Source organism: Accipiter gentilis, chromosome 17 (genome assembly GCF_929443795.1).
Source record: "Accipiter gentilis chromosome 17, bAccGen1.1, whole genome shotgun sequence".
Taxonomy (NCBI): Eukaryota; Metazoa; Chordata; class Aves; order Accipitriformes; family Accipitridae; genus Astur; species Astur gentilis.
The window spans coordinates 11,550,019-11,574,428 of NC_064896.1; the positions used below are offsets into that span (position 1 = coordinate 11,550,019).

General features: G+C 40.4%; 1 protein-coding gene across 5 annotated transcripts in view; it reads right to left on the reverse strand.

The window, feature by feature from the left end:
• The window catches only part of TOLLIP (toll interacting protein), a 30,527-nt gene extending 13,278 nt beyond the window's left edge, over positions 1-17,249 (reverse strand). Inside the window, exons 1-5 of one of the 5 annotated variants that reach the window (XM_049820776.1) lie at positions 11,778-11,858; positions 7,140-7,289; positions 2,970-3,152; positions 1,690-1,842; positions 241-331 (exon numbers count right to left, since the gene is read on the reverse strand). In XM_049820776.1, coding sequence (XP_049676733.1) covers positions 241-331; positions 1,690-1,842; positions 2,970-3,152; positions 7,140-7,178 — 466 coding nt within the window. In that variant the 5' untranslated portion in view covers positions 7,179-7,289; positions 11,778-11,858. Of the gene's footprint in view, positions 1-240; positions 332-1,689; positions 1,843-2,969; positions 3,153-7,139; positions 7,290-11,777; positions 12,145-17,092 lie in introns of those variants that run through there. The other 4 variants (XM_049820777.1, XM_049820778.1, XM_049820779.1 and 1 more) reach the window with 4 other exon arrangements.
• Between the last annotated feature and the right edge of the window lie 7,161 nt (positions 17,250-24,410).

Here is a 24,410-nt window from a genome sequence, read left to right on the forward strand (position 1 = left end):
CATTTTAATCCATTTAATCAAACTCACGCAGCTCGCTTAAACAGGGTACAAGACTGAAAGCAGACCTACACTTAATTCACTCACTCTTCTCCTCCCAAAAACGTATCATGGGAAAAATGGTTAAGGACAAAATAATTTATAGCTTCCCTTACATTCTGAAAAACAAGAGAAATTTGGTAGTTACTTCTGCAAAACCTTTTATCTAGAAGTTTTAAGAGTCTTCAAGGAGAGAAAACATACCTGCTATAGGCACATATCCAACTCCTTGCTGATATACAGTGGGCATTAGGACCACTGGCTGGGGCTGCATCATCATGGCAGCTGGCAAAGACTTGACACAAGAAACACAGGTTAGAACAGATTAGAACTACTCAATAAATAGAAAAACACTAAGCCAGAAATTAAAACAATTAAAACAGTATTTGCAAGCAAATCCATGTTCAATATGACTATACTAAGTGCTAATCTATATTAAGCAAAATCTCTGGCAAATTAGCTGAACTACCATCCTTCTAAGTGACAGTTAATTTGCCTGTAAATGAATATAAACACATCATGTCAAAGTAGCCTTTTGCAACAGTTTGATAAATTTTGTCACTGAAATTTTGTTACTGAAGCAAATTATTTTAAAATATGGGTTTTATCAGCTTTTACTCCTTATTCTTGTGAAATAAATATACAACATACTCATCGTAAATGAAATCTTAGAGCAAACCCGATTTTTATTAAAAGCAGTATACTGCTCCTAGAAGCAAGTTTTAGTTTAAATCAATTATTTCTGAGGTAAACCAGTACTTTAAACAAAATATCAACACCATTCTGTTTTACTACCACAATTACTGTTCAGTTTGATCCTGGAAAGTAGTAAAAGGTCAGATTCTATGTACAGTACATTCATGGGCAGACAGTTTTAAAGGTTAATTACAAACTCATTTCTCCTAGGGGTAATGGAACAACTGTTTGTATGTGTGGCAGAATGTGAATTTGAAACAGCAGGGAACATCTATTCCCAGTTGTGCACTCAACAGCAGCTTGGAACTTTTGATGACGTACAAGAGTAGTATGAAGCATTTAGGGCTGCACATACTGTCCAACAGCTACTTAAGACAAAGGTGACAGATGAGAGAGTAGTCCATGAGCTGCTAAATGGACTAGTGTAAGTCAGCAGTTTACGACCAGGAGCACCAAGTGAACAGAACGGAAGTGAAAAACAAAGTTGTCATAAAGAGCATTCAAACTATCCAAGAAAGACCCAAGACAGAGAAGAGTTTCCATTATTTTTGCTTTTAAATTGACATGAATTTCTAAAGATTTAGTGCAGAAGTTATTGTTAGATTTCACAAAGCTTTTAATTTATTATTATTATGATGATTAAATTAGAAATTGCAATGGACCATTTGACTGAAAATTTCTTTTTTATACTTATTAGCACAGGAATAAGCTGAATTTTTGTAATTGCAAAGCCAGATAAATAAATACCCATTTACCACCTCACCAAAAAGTATTTACTGCCTTAACTAATATTTTTAACTGCTGTTCCCAAAGTTAAGCATAATTACTTTAAATGCTAACACACACGAACATCCAGCAAGGTACAGTGGAACTCCTTCTACTTCAATCTAAAATACCTCCTTCCCACTACATAGGAAGCTTCTCTCCCTTCCTCCTCCCACCTCAAACTTGGCTTACCGTGTACGACATAACCAGATTAATCATTCCTTCCTTGTCATCACCCTGCCTTCCACTCAGGCTGTACCATTCATCCTCCACATTTCCTTGTTTCAGAGACTCAGGAATTGTAATGTGTGTCCAAGCGATGCGGTCATCCATTGAAAAGGCCCGCTGGAATACAATTAAAAAAAATATTATCAAGTTAATTGTCCTAAAAAAAAAAAAATCTTAAAATTATTCTTGACTAACACTTCCTTCAGTTTTATGCTATTTCACTTTGCCAATTTTATTTTTTAAGTTATTTCTTTTGAAACTACTAAAGTGTTGGTAAATATTTTAACCATCTTCTTTCCAACAAGGATGAATGATGCTTAAATGGGATTATATTGATTGCAGATATTAAATAAGAAGAAATTGAAAACCTGAAGCAGAACACTTCTAGAAATACAACATAATATCAGCACCATCTGTGTGAATCTAGTGACATCATATCAGAGGCCATTAAATGAATGTAAACAGCTTCTGTTTACACTCCTACAGTAGACTGTGAACTCCAGTAATTCAAGAGCAGACAAGTACTGATCTGCCACCCCAGTTGCAGCAATGAAACAGACACTCCAACCAATCAACTAAGCCCACAAAATAGCATCCAAAAGCCTCATTTGTATACTGACCACACAGCTGCTGCCATGTCAAGTTTTACTACACACAGTAAGAGATGCAAAAAAAAAAAAAAAAAAAAAGCAAACCACAGACTTTAGCCTCAGTTGTAGCTTCTTAGTTTCTGCTAATAAATCCTAGCGACTACACACAGTCTGTATTTGACAGTTTTATCCTCAGCATTTCCAAACTTGGGAAAGCTTCCAAGCTCCTCCTGGGTTAGAACAACACTGAAGAATTTTTGAGTAAAACAGTATTGTATAAATAGGCTATTTTTAATAGCGACAGTACAGAATATAAGATGCAGGGCATTTTGATAGCGAAGAGGAACTTAAACACCACTCAGACATTTTTGCTTCTCTTCCTTTGCAGGGAACCCTGCTAATGCCCCTTATCAGCTACCAAAGGAAAAGTAACAGTTCTGACATTCTTGGGGAAGAGTGAAGCCTTATGCATTGCTGTTCTTGGGATTCTGAAAAATGTTCGCCATCTCCCAGAGAGCACAGCTAAGAAACAGCCTTTGGCAACTCAACCCTTTTTTGCAAGTTTTCACCCAAACCTCACTCCAAACAGGAGACAGGGAAGGGGAAATAAATAAATAAATAAATGAATATTAAAAAAAACCCAGCAGTTCTGACCTCATCAAATATCTCTAGATAAAAAGAGTCCACACCCGGGGGAACAGTGCACTGAATAACTTTGTTCCAGCGGGGGTTCTTGGCTCCATTATGTGCTGTTGGAGTTTCATACACAGCATACCCCAGCCGTATCCGACAATATGGATCCATGCGAGTCATTCCATAGTTCTTCGCAAGTTTTGCCTGTAAAGAAAAGAAAGCCTGTAAGTGTATAATATTTACATTAACTTGAGAAGTTAATTACTATTAGTTCACAACAGAATCAAATACTGAACAAAGGACTAGATTCAATTATGAGGTAGACAGGAAGAAAAAAAAAAAGATCAAGAAAAACAGCATTCAGATTAAAACATAAGCCAAATGTCTGGCTCTCAAATGAGACTTGAAAAGGGAACCTCTTTTTAACCTGTCTGTTGTAGAATATACACATTTTTGCCATAGCTAAAATAAGTTACTTCATACCAAACCAAAAGATACATGATTACAAGGAAATAGTAGCAATTTCAATTTCTGCCTAGGTATCTGCTCTCCGATATACAGTCATAAACTTAACATGATAGGCAGCCTGTCTTCTTTCACTGAAGTACTTTTAAACGATGAATTACAGAAATCCAGTAGCTTCAAGAATATCACACAATATAAAAGCAAACTGCAAAAGCAGTTCAATTGAGGTAAAAATCTAGATCATACTTTTCCAAGTGGTTAAAAAACTTACTTAATTCAGTGTGTGCATTTGACATTACTTAATTCAGTGGGCAACTTAAGTTCAACGTTACTATAAAAGCAGGTGCTGTATAGAATCAGAAGATATCCAACATACTTTTGCTGTAACACCAGAAGAATAGAACAAAACAAATTGATGACAGTCCTGAAGACAACACTGAGTACCGTTGCATAGCTATGCCAAAGTAGAAATCAGACTTTTTGGAGATGCTGTTTCTCTGGCCTGTACTAAGTAGCCAATAGTTCTTTTTATAGAAAGACAAGTGACAAAATATGGTGCCTAGGATGCCTCCCACCTCAGGACATTTAAAGAACTGGAACAGTTGAGACTTGCATAAGATTTAGTCACAATGGCTGCAGCTCTGGCCTGGAAAGCCCTTTTCTCCTTCAGGGCACATGCTGGTTCAGTAATTCATACATTAGAGCTAGTGAGAAAGGTCTCAAACTGTTTCTTGTAAATGTGGGCTTAACAATTAAGGTAGGAAAGTTGGCACGTAAATTATGCACTCTCTAAACTCTGAAGTCCCAAGATTAAGCAGTTTATCATAAAACTTCACCAAAAGAAAAAAGAGCCTATAAATTGTCTGCCTAGTAATTTAAGAGGACACAATCAACTGCTTAGACAAACTCACCACTAGTCCATTATATCTGCAAGAAGAAAAAAAAAAAAAAGCAGTAAATTACTTTCCCCAAAACATTTTCTGGTCTTCCAGCAGTTTTTAAGTAACAGAATCAAGGCATGCTGCTCTACATACTTTATCAACACATATTTAAATAAAAAAGACTTCAACCAGCTTTTCATGTTCCACAGGTTAACTATGCCATGACAAGTCTCCTATCCGGAATGCCACCTGCCTCAATACGCAGCCAAGACTCCCACTGCATTCTTGCATAAACTCACAGACAGGTACAGAAGACCATCTCTGGGGACACCGCAGGGTTGTACTGCCATTCAGAGGGAGTACGTACTGCCTTGACAGGCTGGAGAACTGCACAGACAGGAATCTAAAAGTTCAACAAATGAAAATGCAACATTCTGCCCCTGTGGAAGAGTAACCACATGCATGACTATAGGCTGTGGGCTAACTGGTTGGAAAGCAGCTTTCGAGACAAGGACCTGAGGGTCTTGGCAGACACCAAGTTGGAAATAAGCCAGCAACGTGCCCTTGCAGCAAAGAAGACAGACAGCATCCTGGGCTGCATTAGGAAAAGCACAGCTAGCAGGTCAAGGAAGATGATCCCTTCTACTCAGCACTGGGAAGACCATATCTGGAGTACTGTTCTCTTTAGTTCTGGGCTGCCTAGTGGAAGACATGGTCATACTTGAATGAGTCCAGCAAAGGGCCACTAACAATTAAGGGTTTCACAGAATCACAGAATGGCTGAGAGTAGATGGTAGATGGGACCCCTAGAAATTGTCTAGTCCAAGCTCCCCACTTAAAGCACAGTCAGATGCTTAGGCAAGTTCTGAGTGTCTCCATAGCTCCACAAGCCCTTTGGACAACCTGTTCTGATGCTTGACAACTCCCACAGTAAAAAGATTTTTTTATATATTTAAATAGAGCTTGCTGTATTTCAATTGGTGCTCACTGCGCCTCTTGTCTTTCCTCTAGACAGCACTGAAAAGAGCCCAGGTGTCATCTTCATAAAAACCTGATGGCAGGGACTACTCAGGGAACAGTCTTTGGGGGAATCTCATCCACGGCTCTCTCAGCCTTTCCACGTATACAACATCCTCCTTAATCCTTGATTAAGGGACTGGCAGGGGGTCAGGGAGGAGGTAGCAGTGGGATGAGGTCTGGACTAAGTAAACTCCAGAGGTCCCTTCTAACCTCAACTACCCTGTGATTCTATAACAAGTGGTTAACTTACAGACATGGCATCAAGAACAGCCATTAGGTTTTATTCTTCAAGCAAGATAAATGGTGTTTTTTCTTGTCTGCACAAGTACCTAAAAATAAATGAGGACTGACCCTGATAAAGACTGGTATCAACTCCATCAGTTCAACTACCCAAACAGGAATATGGATGTTTCTGTACATAGCCACTCAAAGTGAGATGCAAAACTCCTTCTTAAACACTGTACTGTCTTCCCCCAGGAACTTCTACCATCTATACTGATTGGATCAACATCCTGTGACAAAAAGTACTTCAAGCTGTCCAAGCAAATAGCCAAAGATGAACAACCTATGGAGCAGCATACAAGTTGCTAGAAACTGCAAGAGAGTTGAGACACAGCATCTTGTTTGATAAATGTTTTGTTTCCTTATAGGCCTGAGGTTTAACCTGAATCATCTATTCCTAGCTCTGGAAAAAAAATTATAATAAAGCTTCTTCCACTATGCTTCAAAAGTGGTAACATTTTTCTGCTGTTCAAAGTTGCAGGAGAGGTTTCCAATCTTACACTCTGAACACAGATTGGGAAACTCATCAGAACTAGAAAGCAGGCTGCAACTGAATGCAATGAATGAGTTCATGTGTCTAGACCTTATAAGTAATAAACGTTGAGAAAGCATTATCCCCAGTTTGCAAAGGCAGGATATTGGCTGTGAAGGAGCAAACTGACCAAACAAAGACATGGAAAGGAAGGAGGATTGGTGCCTCTTTCCCTGAAAGACCCTATATAGGTTTACTCCCCAATAAGGACCCCACCATGGAAGCTGTAACCGTATGCGTACTATTCCTGGCTTGGTGCTAAATTTGAGGCTAAATACCACTTTGGTATGTTTTTAGAGAATGACTTGAAAACAGCACTTGTAAATAGATGAAGTGTGTTAAGTTAATACGAAGGACATCTGGTACGCTAACATAGATAAACAGAACTGTGTTAAGACAGGCAAGTTTTAAAACCTGAAATGTTATGCATAATGAATGCAGTAATACAGTACTGCCAAGAGATAAAAGAAAGGATAACAAGGGAAAAGAAGTAGAAAATAAAGAGCTAGGACTAAACACTTGTGATAAATAAGAAAGCCTGCAGAAAACACTAGGAAAAACAGCAAATGCATTAGAGGAAATGGGATGAAACAAAGCAGTCACTTAAAGAAAAATATGTAACTCAACTGCAGTTCCCTACAATATTCTCAAAATTGCTAATGTCTTTCATATTAAGTGTTTTTATAGGAAACATTCCTAACAGAAGTTTTAAGAGAAACCTGTTCATTGTAAAATAACCATGAGTTTATTTGATTATGTGCTATAATAGCAAGGTTTACAGAACTCTGCTGCACCATGCACGATGCAGCTCTGAAACATGAAACTGGACAAAACACTGATGTACAGAACCAGGAAGCTACACAAAAATTAAAAATTACTCATTCCCTATATACAAGCAATTTAGTAACTTGAATTCCAACACAAAATCTTTTTGTGGCCACTGATCAAAAAAGATTAATTGTATTAATTAATTACAATTACTTAACTGTACAAAGATGGTACAATTTATACCTGTACTACAGTAATGCTGAGTCTGCCTACTGTACCCATTGGTCCTCCATACTGTAGCTGCTGAGCTGCCTGGGCATCCAGCTGGATTTGCTGTTGCTGCTGGGTTGGGGTAATGCGAAGAAAATCTTGAGGAAGCTCACCAACATATACCTTAAAAAAGAAAAGAAAAAGAAAAAAACCAAAACTTAAGTCTTCCACTTTTATAATGAAAAAGAGAGAAGAATATAAATCAAAGAAAAGCTTAGCAAAAACATTCAGCAGAACTTAGTCTAGTTTTGGCAGAATGAACAAAGAACTAATTAAATGACAAAACTGCAAACTCACGTAAGGAATGTTCTCATACTCACTTCCAAACCCACTAATTTCCAATGTAAGCCTCTGAAGAAAAGTAGGACATACAGAGCCAAGGCTGCTCTGCAACTAAACATTTTACTAATCCATGCAAAAGTCAGAGCTACCCAGTTTTACATCCCATTCACATATGACATCTGATAGCACCCAGCTCTTTCACATATTCACCACTCATGTCACATCCAATCATCCCTGTGACAAGACACAGCACACTGCTTTCATTTGAAAGGGTCATTTGCACATTCACCTTCAAGACAGATCATAAAGTCCATGTTTCCTATGAACCAAATCCTTCAACATAACTAAGAATTCTTCAACATAACACAGATGCCCTAATGCTTTTCCATTATTAAATACAGCTGGTGGGCAACTAACCTTGGGAACAATTTGGGGACAAAATTGCACCATACTCAAAACAATAATGGAGAAATTAAAAATCTGGTCTATCACAAGAAAGAACCATGACAAAAAAATACTACAGGCACTCCATCACACATGCCAATATGAATCAGCAGGTACCATGTATTTCCTGTTAGCTTTGCAGTAAAAGAAAGGAAAGTTTCTACCTATTACTTGTCTATTCTATTACTGTCAATTCAACAACTCAAGTTGTTTCCAGGTTTTAAATGTTCAGTGAACATTATAAATAACTCATTAGAGAGATCATCACATTAAAATAACAAGCATACTGTAATAATAAATTTTAAAAGGCAAATAAAGTGGCATATAAAATTTGTAATTAAGCTTTACATTTCTGTTGTCTATAGAGTTGCTTACATATTTAATACAGAACTGTCCACTGCATCAAGACAGAAGACAGTGCAAATTCTTATGCTGCAATCACAGGCAAGATTACTCAATTGTATATCTGACAGCTGCATGCCTACAGAACATAATTTAAGAAGTTAACAGGCCTCTAGGACATAGCTTTTGAAGATTAGACAGCACTTGCATGTCAAGATTACATCTTAGAGATAGAAATTGGAGCTCTTGCCAAATCACATTTTGTGTGACTATTGCTATCTCAGAGCCTCAGGATCCTGGCAACATTAGGTGTTACATGGCAGAAAGGAAGTTTATCAAAAAAGCTAAGGAGGAAGTACTGAATGCCTGCTGCTAGGCTATTGGGAGGAAGGGAAAGGGGAATCAGTTTTGCTTACAAGCATCTTAAAAATTTACAATTAAGATCCTAAGTAGCTTAAGTTTTAAAAAGTGGGGGGAAAAATGGGGGCAGAAAGTGAGAAGACTAAGCTAAAAGATAGTGCTAATATTAAAGAAAGCTTATTTAAGTTAGGCTGGAAATTAAACAGATCTTCTTATTAGAATACATGTTATAAAAAAGGAGTTAGCTTTAAAATAAAACATAATCCGTTTAGGAAAGATTTGAAATGGCACCAGAATTAGCAAGGCAAAGGCATTTACAACACAGCAGGTCCCCTCCAACCCTTCACCTCCAGGAAGTTTCAAATCTGTTATTATTAGCATCCCTAAGAATAGACATCAGAAAGATTTCCCATAGTCAGAAGTGGCGGCTGAAGCCCTGCAAATACATTCCCACATATGCAAGCTCCCTCTGTCAACTTCTCAGAAACCAGGATAGCATATTTTGTCTCCACCATCTTAACATGGACATTGGAAAGCTTGATTAATTCACAACACAAGTCTAAAAATAAAATTTAAAAAGTGAAAGCTATTATAAATCACCCAAACACTGCCTCAAAATGAAATGCATAAACTAGTCTCTGTACTGAGGTCCAAAAGGGACAAACAAAATCTGTAAGGGAGACCAAAGTTTTCTTACAGCTTCTAAGCTGATTTTAGGTCATTCAGTTATCTCACACAAAGCTACATTCTTATCCTCGAAGAGCAGACATACACAGGAACTGAAAACAGCTAGTGTAACTACATTCTCAAAAGATCCGAGTGGTAAACCCCTCCAAATGGAAGAGTGGAGAACAGGAGATGCGTACACTCCCACCTTAAACGTTCAGCTCCGACATCTGGTACACAGGTCCTTGTGATATATTCAGTAAAATATCTAGGAGAGATGCTTATTGAGGAAAATACACCACTCCGTAAGTTCTTATGCTAATTATCAGTTGATTCCATATTGATGGAGACAAATCAGTAATGTGCAATCTTTTTATCTGTAAAGAAAACAGGCTAATTTATGTCTTCCTCAAAGCATTTAAAAGCAGGCAGGCAATTGTCACCTCCAAACCCAAATCAAAAATACAAAGTTACATAACCAGAGTTCAACCACAGCCTTTGTTTTTAAAGCAAGGAGAACATAAATGACAAGCTTGTATCACTGATCCTACTCAACACCCACTTTAAAACAAATGCACTTCCCTCTACTATAACAACATCTAAGGAAGAATGCGAAATTCAAAGCCGCTCTGCCATTAACTGTAGAACAAAAAATTAATTCCATTTAACATTTGAATTTTACTAGAACTCTCTTTTCAAGCAAGACAGTGCTATGATAGACATACAATTCGGAAGACAAATGCTGAGCAGGCATTCAAAAAAAATAAGCCTGCCTTGTAATTACTTCCTAATAAACTTTACTGACAGCATTGCATATCAAATATATGAATTATCTAGAAACAATATTGCCCTTCTTATCTGCTAAAACCACCTAAGAGCTAGTTTCGAGGATCTTCAAAGTGAAACACTACATGTATAAAAGTTGCATCTTAACTTCTTCAAATTAAAGGCAGCGTGATGTTCTACAGCTATTCCAGCTAATTTAGGACTGGGCTGCCTCAGTCACCTTCCCATTTCTTTTCACCCCACTTTCTTGTGCAACATTAAAAGGTGCCAAGGCAACTGTAAAAGTACACTAGTGCAGAGGACTGATCAGAAGAAAATGAAAGAAGGGTTGGAGGTAAAGGGAAGAAAGTCATCAGGATCCTTACCTCACTAACTGATCATGTGAGTACTGGTACCTACAGAAGGGAGGGAAAGGGAATGCAGAGCCAAGAACCACCACAAATGCCCTGACTTACAAAACCCTAAGCCCAGACGTAATACATTCAGGGAACCCTAAAGTTTCCACACTAGCAATTACCAAGAAACTCTGATACTAGCTTTCAAATAAGTTTCACGTTAAAGAGCTTTAAACACCTAGCTGCCAAAAAAGTTCTAACTCTTCTCCTTTAAATGGTTTTACTGTTTTTAAAAAAGAGTGAGTGAATGAGAATGTTGAACTGTTATTCTATGTTTTGCACACTAAAGAAAAAATTGGGACCAGATAGCATGCATCCAGAGGTCCTGGAAAGAAAGAGCTAGCTGATATTTTTTCAAGGCTACTCTTCATCATCTTTGAAAGGTCATGCATATTAGAGGAAGTCCCCTATAACTGGAGAAAAGACAAATCTCATACCCAGCTGTTGGGAAGTGGCTTGCTGAAAAAGGACATGGGCCTGTGGAAAAGTTGTGCGAGCAGAGTTCTGTGTGAAAGAATGTCAGTTTGAGCAACAAGACTAGGCCTTGGCTGAAAATAGCTGGCTTTACTGATATTGGGAGAAAAACAACAGCTGGTCTCGCTGTTATCAGGAGAAAGACAGGGACGGTGTGACCTTGGCATAACTTCACAAGTAACTGTTGAAGAAGTTCTCATGAGAAAGTTACTGAACACGCGTAGCTGCCAACCACAAGTGGGTGTGTTTTAGTAATGAATAAACATTAGCAATGTACCAATCATATTAGGACTAGTAGGCATAATTATCGCAAACTGTATAAATATGAGCTATCCGTGCAAATAAAGTTGAATCACTTCTATCACTCATATTGGGTCGACTTATGTGCATTCCTCCGCCGCTCCAACACCCAGCTTTCAAGAAAACAAGAAGGATGACCTGAGGAACCACAGGCAGGTCAGCTTCACTTTGGTTGCTAAGAAATTCATAGAGCAAGTCCTTCTGGAAACGACTTCTAGACGCACAAAGGAAAACACAAGGACTAGGAATAGCCAGCCTTTACCAAGGCTTTAAAAAGAAAAAGAAAGCCTAACGAGCCCAACTGCCTTCTACAATAAAATTATGAGAATCTGTGAATAAGGAGAGAGCAGTAGGTATCAAAGCTGGGTCATTACAATCAAAATGGGCAGGCCACCAGATGGATGAAAAACTGGCTGGGTCACTGAGCTCAGAAGTTGAAGTTCAGTAGTTAATGACACTGGAGGTTAGTTAAAAGCAACATTTCTGAGGGGTCTGTACTGAGACTAACTTATGTGTCTAATATTTCTCCTTATCAGAGGTGGAGACAGAAACATATGCTTACCACTTTTGAGGATGACACCAAATTTAGGGGAGAATGGCTGGTATACTTGAGGACAGGACCTATAACCAGAGAGACAGAAGAATTCACTGGCAGGAATCTCATGAAATTCAACAAGTGCAAAGTCCTGCACTTTGGACAGAAAAATCCCTGCCAGCGGTACAGACTAGAGAACAACTGGCAGCACTGCTGCACTACAGAGAAAAAACACGCAGGTCCTGGTGGACAGCAAGCTAAATATGAACAAGCAGAGCACTCCCGCAACAATGAAGCCTATCGGCATAGTACACTGGATGAACAAAAGCCTAGCTAGTAGGCTGAGGAAAGCGATTGTTTCCCTTTACTTGGCACTCATTAGACCACATCTGGAATACTGCAACCTGTTTGGGGACCAGCGGTACATGAAAAATTATAAACTTGAGTGAGCCCAGCAAAGATCCACCAAGATGGTCCACGAAAAGGGCTGTCGCATAAGACTTGTGAGAAGAGGCTGAAGATTTAAGAGTAGAGGAAACTCAGGATGCACCTTGTAGCAGCTTTCCAGTATCTATGAAGAGGTCATCAAGAAAACAAAGCAAGGTTCTCTTCTGAGATGCAAGGCAAGAAGAAAGAAGACCTCAGTTGTCAAACAAACAGGGGAGGTTTGACATGAAATATGGAGGGGAAAAAATAATTTCACCCCAAGGACAACCACAGATAGGAACAAATTGCCCAGGAAGACTGCAAAAACTCTCACCTTAAAGGTTTTGAAGATCATGCTGGACAAAGGCCTGAGCAACTTTGTCTGAATTAAAAATTGACCATGTTTTTAGCAAGAGGTTGGACTACATGGCCTCCTGACATCCCTTCTAACCTGAATTGTTGTATGATTCTACAGAGCTCACATTATAGCATGACACATCTCCCATTAAATTCCTGTAGAACTATAGTCAATGGCTATACTTCAGAATTTCAGTTTAGGAATGGACAAAGGAAAAAATATAACAGCAATTAAGTTTATTACATTTGGAGATTTTTGCTGGTTTTTTTGTTTTTCTTTGGAGGGGGGAGGGTTTTTTTAATGTCACCAAAATAGAAAAGTGTCATGGACTGAAAGGTACCAGACATTTCTTCTCTTGTTCTTATGATTTTTTCCTGTTGCCAGAAATTACCCAACTACTTTGTTACTTTCGTTACTTCCACATGTCCACCTGGAAAGAATCACAAAGATTCTACAGTCATCACCTTAATAGTATTTTCCCTTTCCAAGTACACCCCCTTTATTTAGTCTTGACTAAGTATTTTGCCACGAGCTACTGCCTCTGGATTTTCCCAGCAGACCTAAAAGTTGTGCAAGACACTAATATTTAAATATTTGCAAAATACATTCCACAGTGAAAAAGCAAAACTGTTAATAAAGGAAAAAAAATTTGATTTTACAGCAGAAGTCGACACTAACCATCTGATTACAATCAAAAAAGATTCCCTTCTTCACTAAAACAATAATTTGAATTCCTGCTAAGTATGGCGGGAACTGTTGTATATAAACGTGAGTTAAAAATTAGAGATAGAATGAGTGTCCATAGAAATCTCAAATCCAAGAAGAATTTATAGCATATTTGAGCTACGTGGATTGGGTCCACACTCAATTTAACAGAGGAATAACATCAGGAAAAGCCATAGAAACAGTTCAAAATAAGGAAACCCATGAATTCACATTGGGATTAGCATTAAGGAGAAGGATAATTGCCATCAATTCTAGGAACAGACTTCTGATTTTTTTCTACTCTACCACTAGACATACTAGTACAGATCTTTCTTTCCTCCAAGTTTTGGTTAAAAGAAAATACCATTGGATACAATGGAAAAGAAGCCACTTAGTGGCTCAAGGTACTTCTCTTACCTGTTAGAGAGTAAGAACTTCAAAGCATTACCAATGCTGCCCTCAACATTTTCCATCAAAAGAGCATGCTCCAGAGATCAGATTACAGCACTTAAAAATTAATTCACATGTTGCTTAGAAACACTCAATGACATCTTACTCCCTCAACCTTTTAAACAAATCTGAAACCTAAATTGATTGCAACAATGTGTCTTTATGAAATTTCCACCTTCATAGATCAGGATTTTAATATTACATATATCCACATTTTATTAAGAAACAAAAAACCTAATAAAATACTCAATTATACTCAGAATTATCAACCAATTATTTTGGTGATAGGACTTTGTATTCAAAATTGCTCGTGTGACAGCATAACATATCAATACTGGACAATACAAACAGGAATTGCTTCTTTGTCACTTTCGTTCAGGAAAAGATACCCAGTTTAAGAGTGTCAAGACAAAACTTCAAGTAAAATCAGAAACAACAAGACTTAAGCAGTTGAAGGACAGTATTAGGACAAGAAGAGAGAAGTAATCATAAATATACCCTACCCGTTAGAAGATTTCCAGTCATCGTAGTAGTCATTATTATGGAAATCAGAAGCAGAAATCTAAGCAGTACTAGCTTGGTACTTGATGTAATTTTTGAGGACTTGACATATTTGCCAGCATGATGAATAATCATTGATATGAATTTTGGGTTTGCTTGGTTAGCTAAAGAATCAGAAGAGGTTTCAGTGTCTCAGACTTAACTTGAAGCCTGATCAAACTGTTTATTAATACCACTCACTTGGAAAAGATATCATTTAGCAGCCCTTATATATTCAGCAATAGTTTAGATGTCAAAGTTGGTTTGTTCTCAAAAAAAAAAAAAAAATCACAAAATGTGAAAACACACTAATTCCATAACAACCTGAAAACAGCCAGAGAAATCTATAATCTAGCAGAATATTTACCAGTAACAGACAGGATGAATTCCAGTTCTGTTTCATCTGAAAAACTAAACAGCAATCAGAAATTTTAATTACTCACCAAATAAGCATCATCATAAACTAGAAAGCACAGGTGTAAGAACAAGACTAGCAACAGTATAGTAACATACTTAATTTTCTCACCTGCATGAAACAACCTTGAATATTTTCTTGCCTGTTCAAACAGAGACAGGAACTGTTCTCTGCAGCACTAAAGAGAAAATGTTTCCCAATCCTTTAGCACCATTTAGTGGCTATTCGTTTGTAATGCAGTTGTATATATAGAAACAAGTAGAATTGTACCTTCCACTCTAGAGAGAATTAAGAAAGGTTGGCATATACCATACCAACATCCTCACCTGTGAATGGCAGCTTAACATTGCATAATTTATTCATTCATTTGAAAACATTAAAATCTGTAAAGTGGTTAAGACAAGGAAGAAAAGCATGCACAACAGTGTTAGGAACTCATAAGAAAAAAACTAAAAACAAACCACCAAACCAAAAACCAGAAAGCCAAAATTGTACAAAATAAATAAATCATCATACACCTTTTTATTTGTCAGGCTTAAATAATTTTTAAGGAACAAAAGATTGCCAAGAGATTATATAGGAGTATCTGGGTAATTCTAAAATAAGACATCTAGAAGAATAACATTCTAAGCATTGAGAAGCAGTTCCTTTAAAACATTTAAGAAAGACTAGGCAGTTACAATATTCAAATATCTGCAAGATTATAGCCATGTCCAAGAAGGTTCTCACCAAAATCTTGCCTCAGCCCAAGAAGAGGATTTCACCAATCTAAAACAAGCAGATATTGAAAGTACTCCACTCAATACCAACAAGGTGTTTAGCACAACAGGCAAGCAAAAATTCTCTCAAAAAGAAATGCCGCTCCATTTCAGAGATAAAATACCTGCACAGTTTCATCTCTCCACAAGTCAGGACTGCAATCAGGCCTACTGTTCAGCTTTAGCCAAACCACTTAGCTTGTTACCAGTTCCTCCCATCCCTACTCCCACATCAATTCCCTCAATCTCCCCAGCCTTCTCCAAACACAAACTAACCAACAACTAGAAGTGAAGTTACTTTTAAACAAACTCTGACTATTTTTCAGGCATTTAAATTATTTTGAGCTGTTTTGAATAAAACCTGTTACATATCAACAGAATTCTGTTTGCATGCAATCATACCATCAACTCTCAAACACCAAGCCTTTGGGGATAGCAACTACCTAATTCACCGCAGATTCAACCAGAAGAGCAGTCACTGTCTTTTCATGATACCATCAAGAGAAAACAAAAAACTTAATTCTTTTTTTTACCTTAATTCTCCACTTAAAACTTTTATTCCAACAACAGAACCATCATCACAATCCTTTGTAGACGGAATCTATTCTTAAGGACCAGCAAATAAGGCACTGTAAGGAACTAAGTTGATGATCGTATAATATTACTGTCATGAAATAAAAACAAACAGCGATGCAGTTTTTCAAAATTAGCAGTTTAATAATTCATTCCTCTGGTCTTTCATCAAGACTGCACAGACACACACACACACAAAAGTAGCTATTTGTAGGAAATAAAATGCAGCAGTTTAAATTGATTAAGAAAGTCTTACTTCATCTGCAGAGCAACATCGTACCGTTAATTACTACCAGATCCTCCCAGACAGGAACAGGACATCGATGGAGAGCTGATGCTATACCGCAGTTATACACCACGCAGTAGAACACCCCGGTGTGGGGCAAGATTATTCCAGGGCAAAACTCGATAACAACTCATTCCCAATAAGCTATCAACACTAACTCCTTCCTAGAAGACTGTTAAATTGGTTTTAAGACTGCTCAGCTCCTCCCCAACACACACGCCTACACACTACCACTGAACGCGTCTTTCAGCACGCTTCACGTTCCAGCTTCCAGGTGGCAATTCCAGAGACAGCTCCCTGAGTCTGCCAGCCGAACCACGCACACAGAAAGCTCTCCTCCGCTTCGAAGGGGAAGAATCTTCGCTTTAGTTAAGCCGCTCCCTCCTTTGGAAGGCCCTTCGAGAAAGCACGGGCAGAACAGTCCCTCCAAGCCCTGCACGCAGACAGGAAGGACTTTCCCCTCCCCTTTCCCAAAGCCTCTTCGCAAGGCGGAGAGGCAGGAGAAGAGGCAGCCTTTCCCCTTCCCTTCCCCCCGCCCTTATCACGGCAGTCCGGAGAAGGAGAAACCTCTCCTCTCCTCTCCCCCCTCTGCCTCGGGCCGCGAGCGAGGGGAGGGAGACGAGAGGCGAGTCACCCTCCCGCCGAGGCCCACTGGCAGGAGCCGGGCGGAGGCGGGGGGTCTGGGGGGGGGGGGGGGGGGGGGGGGGACGGACGGCCCAGCAGCCGAAGCGCAGAAGGGTCCAAGCCAGCCCAACGCGGCGCAGCGGCGACCGCGGACCGGAGACGGCCTCCAGAGGCCCCTGAGGCTGACCCTCCCCCGGCAGCACTCACCGGGCCCCGCTGAGTGGTGACGGTGGTCGCCATAGCGCTTCCCTCGGGCCGAGACCCCGCCTTCCGCCTCGCCGGGCCACCGCCGCCGCCGCCACTACCGTTACCGCCCCGACGGCCGCCGCTAGCCCTCACCCCGCTCCAGCCTCCCGAGTCAGCTGACCCCGGCCCCGCCCCCAGCGCCGGGCGTGCCTGCAGCAACGCATTCCTGCCCCGCCCCTTCTGGCTGTTTCCAAGGCCGCGCCGTGCGCATGCGCCAAGGGAAGGCAGAGGGGAACGCAACCGCCGCCGCCTTCCCCCCCCCGCCCCCGCCCCCGCCCCCGCCCCCGCCCCCGCCCAGCATGCGCCTATCGACCCGCCGGGGAGGGGAACGGAGCCACTCACGCGCATGCGCCCCTCTGCTCTGCGGCCGCCGCAACGGAGCGGGGCGCTGCGGGGGAGGAGGGGAGGGGAGGGGGAGGGGAGGGGAGGGGAGAGGGGAGAGGGAGGGGAGGAGGGGAGGGGGAGGGGGGGGGAGGGGGAGGGGGGGGGGGAGGGGGAGGGGGGAGGGGGAGGGGGGAGGGGGGGGGGGGGGAGGGGGGAGGGGAGGGGGAGGAGGGGAGGGGGAGGGGGAGGGGGGGGAGGGGAGGGGGGAGGGGAGGGGAGGGGGGAGGGGAGGGGGGAGGGGAGGGGAGGGGAGGGGAGGGGGAGGGGAGGGGAGGGGAGGGGGGCCCGCCGCAGCCGCAGCCGCTAGGGGGCGCCGCCAGGCGGGGAGGAGGCCTCGGGGCCGACATCTTGGGGCGAGCGGCGCCGTCCCTCGCCGGCCGGGTCCCCTGGTCCCGCCGCCCCGCGGGAGGAGAAGCGGGCAGAGGTTCTGCGTGGGGGGTCCGTCCGGCGCCGCCCCGCCGGGTTTTCTGTCGGCGGGTGCGGTGTGTGTGAGGAAACGACTTTGTTGTCTTGTGCGGGCTGTCCTTCGGACAGCTAGGCCCGTGTTGGTGGTTTTCCAGAGCGGAGACCGTGACCTCCTTCAGCTTGCTGAGCAGTTGCAGCCCTTTCCAGAACAAAAGCAGCTTTAATACTCATCTGAGTGCTGCTTTCGGAGATAAAATCTGATCATTTCAAAGCCTATTTAAATAACGACTGTTCTCTGTTGTTAGGATCTGCTGCACGAATTTAGCCCTTAGTTAAAATTCTAGCGCAGATTTTGGCAGCTGGAAATAGAACAGTGCAATTAGGAATGCTCCAAATATAGCGCCGGTGGGTTTTTTTTTTCCACACTTCCCTAACAGCTACTTGGAGTGGGAACAGCCTCATCTTTTTACTTGTGTCTTGATACTCAGAAAAATGAGTACTACAGGATGTAATTGATTGGGAGCCATTGAATGAATATGGTTGATGCCAGCTGAAAGTCAACCAGCCAGCCGAAGAGAAAGGCTGTAATGTTCCGTTCCCTTTTACCCCCATCGACGGTTCCTCTGCTGGAAGCAGAATTCAGGTCAACCTAGAAAACCACTAAAGAAGCAAATCATCCTTCCCTTGGTCCTACCACAAGAAAAGAAACCAAATCTGAAAAGACATGGATTTTTTTTTCTGTAAAAAGGGTAAATTCACACCCCTTTCCCCCCCCCCCCTTTTTTTTGTTTGTTTACTAAACAGTCTCTTGACATAAGGGCTTTTTACAGGGAGAAGGGGTTAACTTTCTTAGAGGAAACTAAAGGGACTAGATTTTTTTCATTGCTTCTTGTATAGGCCTTTCCGCAGAGGTAGTGCACTATATGAAGGGGCAATGCCCCATATGTGAAGGAAAATAAAGCTAAGTGATTAAAAACATTCAGCACTTAAAATGTAAGATACGTACCCTATTCGTACAAACCTTGTGTACAACTGTACAATACAGTTACGTTACAAATGCTATTCAGATGTAGCCTTTTCCAGGAAACTCTCAATTTCTTTATACTGTATATACATGCAACGGTGTTTCAATGATTAAATGATAGAAGTTCTTGAGCCAACATAGTTAAAATAGTAGGTAAACCCCATAGAGGTAACAGAAGAAGATCAGTGCTTATCTCTGTAATTACAATCTTGACATCATAAGGGCAGGCTGGAGGGGAAAAAAATGTTAACAAGCCTTCTTGCTATTCTTATGTCTATAACCACACGAGCTAGGAAATTAGTTTTAGGTAAGTCATGGGCAGTTAACAGTTTTACTTACTGTGGATTTCATACTAAGACCTGGTCTAGTCACAACAATTTCAAGAGATTAGACACGAGAAAACATTATTGTCTCTATAAAACTTATATAAACGGAAAAAAAGTGGTAGTATTAACTCAGAGATTCTTGAGGTTTGTTTTCCTCAGAGAGATACGCAGGGACTAGAGCGAACATTGTGCCTTCCTGACAGCACCACCATTTTCTAACTGCATCTTTTATTTTCCTGTTTTATTATTATTCCCAGGAAGTCCACACAGAATCTAATCACTTAGTTTTAATCACCATTTTTAATTTATGCAGTAAAGGATCTGTTGTTAAACAAGCCCCCACTCTCCCTAGGGTAAATTAGTATCTGAACGTGGCCTGGAAACTCTACAAAAATACCAGCTTTGCCATCTGGTGGACATCCACAAGAACAGCAAGTAGCTTTTGATCGGGAGAGACGTGTTTTTGTTTCCCCAAGTGCGATATCACCACAAATAGGGAGCACTGGTGCAAAAACATTAGGCGAGGCATCCGATGTCAATGTAGTAATTAAAGTCGGAATGTAAGCCATGGGAAAGGTGAGAGAACAAAAGTCATAAAACCCTGTTATTTGCAACATATGGGCATCATTAAAAAAAGGTTGAAAGGTAATTAAAGAAGCTATAATGACAATAAATTGCATTTATCTTGTAATAAGAATTTAGATGTCAGTTTCTCCTGTATCATTCTTTCATTCTGATTCCCAGTCTCTTCCCTGTTCTTCCCAGTTCATCTGTCCCTCCCAGAATATCTCCGCTACCCAAATCTGCCCCTTTGTTTCCATTGCCCCATCTGTTCTTTCCTAAATGCTTCTACCCCTTTTGCATCTCCCCTCCATCCTCTCTTTTGCTTTGACACTGTTTCATCTCCTGCATTTTTCTATTTAACTTTGCCTCCTACAGATTTGTCATAAGCCCCATATTCCCTGAAGTTTCACCTGGAGCTTTCTGTTCACGTTTTTTATAACCTCATCTTCCTCTCAGCTACTGGCTGGGTAAGAGACACCACCTGTTTCTGAGCTCTCCATGCTGCTTCCCCAATACCAGGCCAAATGCCAAAGATGACTATTACCTTTGCTGAAATCTTTGCCTGGTGGGGTCACTAATACAGTTTATTTTCTGTAACCAGTTGCCTATTTTTTATAAAATTTCTAAAGAGCTTAATATTTCTGAAGACATTAAGTAAAAATTGATTGAAATCGGACAGCAGGCTGGAGATGTGTAGAGACAAACGAATACACGTCCACATAGTGTGGTTGCTTGAATATTATCAAATAGGCATTGCTCCCTAGGCTGGCTCCAGAATCTGAAAGTGTAGATACCACCCATGCTTTTCTTTATGAAAACAGAAACTAATGTCTCATGGAGGAGGGGAGGAAAGTAATGCACATGATGCTGTCCTCACTGAAGAACAGTTACAGCAGAATTACCACCAAATTAATTTTGTTCACAAAACCAGAAGGGACACTTCAAGGGTTGAGAAGAGTCAGTGGGATAGTGTCTAACTTTTGGTAGGTATTTATTTAGCACTCAGCATTGGTGTCTAACTCTAAAACTGAAACCTGCCACATCTACAAAAATGTAAACAGCAGTAATTAGTGTGGTGAGAGGACTATATTCGTACCTCTTTAATAGTGCCCTTTTAGGAAGGTCAAGCCTCCCAGTTTATTTAGGTAAGATACATAATAGAATCCTTCAGTTAGGAAGTGAATTTCCTGTTAGCTGATCTCTTTCCCAAGGAAAGCTCACAAATGAATTGGGTGGTTACCTTTTATGCCATTTTTTCTGTCAATAATGAGTATCTGTCATGATACTGGGGGAGTTCCCGCAGTCATTTAATTCCCCTTTGTTTATTGTGGCTTACGAAGACAGTGAAGTCACAGGAATGTGTTTTAAAATGCACCCTTAGCTCAACTAAAGCTGGTGCATAAAAGCAGAGCAACAAATCATGGCTGTGATTTGTTTAGTTCAGAGATACTCATCTGGCCCTGTAGAAGTTGAAGAAGGGTCTCACAGCAAACTAGCAAAACAGGTTTTGATTAAGTTTTGTAAGTGTTACAAGCATGTAAGAATATTGTGGCATGGCTATGCATCTCTTATGTTACCGGCTTGGGTCTCAGGCAAGATCAGCTCTTTTTGCCATGTTGCCATACATAGGACTTCAGATGCCACACAAAGGTACAGTTCTGTTGCATGGGAAAAAGCATTTTTTGCAAAATGCAGAGCCCAATTCCACCATAATTTCTTACGCCGTCTCCCAAAGCTAACTTGAAGTTAATAGAAGGCAAGGGTGACAGTGGAGAAGGCCAAAGGGATCCATTGCTCTGTGGATCCAGCCCACACCAGAGTGGAAATGCAGAATAAGGAAAGGGATGTTTTAGGCTTCAAGCTACAGAAAAGCCCTTGGAGTCCTAGTGTGCCCAAGCACAGCTTCTCAGGATGTATGTGGCCTTATATAGGTGCTGGGCATAGCACCAAACACACAACAACAAAGTGCAATGCTAATCTTTTGTTCATGGTACCAGCTCAAGCTTGGTGAGGTACAACAGTAACATGGAAATCCCAGATGGCATTCAGACTGGCTGTAACAAACAATACTTTCCACTTCAATAGCATGCAAGGTACTCACAGTGCACTGCAAACTTTAATTAATCCTCACAGTCCAGTTGGGATGCAAAAGAATTCCATCCCCCATCACCACAAAGGAAAGATAGCTCCAGCATGAAACATGGCAACTCTGTAACAGCACACAACAACATTACCCAGGAATTTCAACTAGGATACATACTACTGCACTGAAACTACTAGGGAATTCAATCAGATAGACTGAAGAGAGGAAGAAGTACATACAAACTGAAGCTCAAAATCAGCATTGCATCCCTCCTGACACCAGGCCATGAAACAGAGATGTTAAACAGCAGGCAACTTACCACCATCACAACCACCGCATAATTTCATACTCCAGCGTTATAGCTACTGATTGAGCTAAATGAGTATTGGCAAAAGTGTTGTTCGAGCAATTGCGGGGGATTCTAGCAGAAAAGCCGAGAGCACTGCCGAGCAGCTAATAAGTGGCTGCTCTTCAGTCACACTGCACTCAAAATAGCTTTCCAACAGAGGAAAAGCAAATTCTATTGGCTTCAACACCTGGTTGAGCAACTTAATAAGGACAGAATTGAAAGTTAGAGCTGAATCATTATTTATTTTATAACTACATCTTCATCATACAGTCCACTCCAAAATGGGAGTTACTTCATTTCAAATGAAGCTTGTGCCAGGTTTTTCTCTAGGCTCATTCAGCACAGAGGTGAGGAGAAGGTTCTTTGAAAACAATTTCAGATACCAGCTGCTTCAGAGGAGAGCAATCTACAATTATAGGAAGATTTTCTCCCTTTTCTCCAGTTCTGCCACGCTTTTCTCAAATTGTATTTCTTAAGTGTATTTTTAATGCACCAGGAAAATCGTAGCGATGCAAAGACTGTATTTAGTGTTATTTGGGTAACATGTCGATTTCCAGACAGCACTTCACAAGTGATGAGCAAACAGTTATGAGAGCAAAATGTCTCTGTCCTGTCCATGACAGACAGAGAAAACATCTTGTTGCTCTCATTGAAATTACCTTTTATATATTTGAAAGCTGCTATTGTTTTACTTCTTAGTTTTCTTTTCTCTGAAGTTCAGCTGTTCAGATTAATGTCAGTCTAAATTTAACCCAATTCCTTCAGCCTTTCCTTATAAGTATACTTTTATGAAGCCTGTTATTCCTCTGGTTTTCTCCCAATAGGACTGTACCTTCATGGAAGTATCCAAAATTGGACACAGCATCCTAGCTGGGGCACAGACAGCTCCAAGGAGAGCTAAGAATTACTAAATGTTTTGTAGGTGATAACACCAGCTATAAATTGCAATAAGGGTTTGCCTTTTTTACAGCAGCATAACATTGTTTATTCCTGTTCAGCTTATGATCTATGTTAACATCCAAATCTTTTCCTGTCATGCTGTTACTTAGCTTGTCCTTCCTCACCTTATGTTTTTGCATTCATTATTCTTGCCTAAGTGTGGCAACATGTTTGTTTTTATTGAGTTGCATCCTCTCAACTCCTCCTGAAGTTGTTCTACAATGTATACCTGTTATGTTTGATTGGCAAAAATACCCCCACACAGTAATTATGAATAAATCAACATCTGTGTTTATTTGAAAAGAAGCTGCTCTCTTCTCTAGAGAGAAGTCTAGCAAATGAACTCTTCACATCTTTTTTATTTATTCAGATTATCCTTTTTTATCTAGACTATTTTTCAAATAGAAGAATTCCCTGCTGCCTCATTTTTGTAAAGACAGAATTCAGAAGTTGTTATTTGAAAATACAGACTAAGGCAACTTGGATTTTGGCATTCTAGTCTCACAAAAGGAGGATGCGCAGCATTCTCAATTGTGATATCCATGTTTGTACCTAGAACCATGCCAGTCTATGAGTAGATATTGTAGGAATCCTGTTCAAGTGTTGTACAATTTTCCATGTATTGTTTCATTTATTGTTTGCTCTTTTCCTTTTGTCTTTTCTTTTCTCTTTTCCTTTTCTTTTCCTTTCCTCTTCTCTCTTCTCTTCTCTTTTCCTTCTTCTTTTCCTTTTTCTTTTTTTCCTCAGAAAAGAAAATAAATATGTAGAAAAATGAAGGAATTGGTTTTATCTGCTCACCAGATTTCCCCTCACCAAAATACAAATTAAGACACAGAGAAATGGTGAAAAATAAGAGTGAAATGACACAGGAGGAAGCAACAACTTTCTTCAAGAAGTTAAGGGTATTATTTTAGAGTAATGCAAACAAGCCCAATTTTTTTCAGATTTCTTCCAAATACTTCATACTCAGTTTCTTCATATGTTTCCCATCTGTTCTAGTATTTTGTGTAGGCACAAGTAGCACAAATGTGAATCTCTGCTCAACATAACAAACATTTCCCGCTGGTTCAGATAAGGTGCAGTTCCCCACTCATAGTAATGGGCAGAAGTTCTTTCTCTCCCACTCCATCCCCAGGCAAGCAAACATTGCTCTTCTGCTTACTCAAGCTCATTATATAAATTTTTGCTTATATGCAGCAAAACAC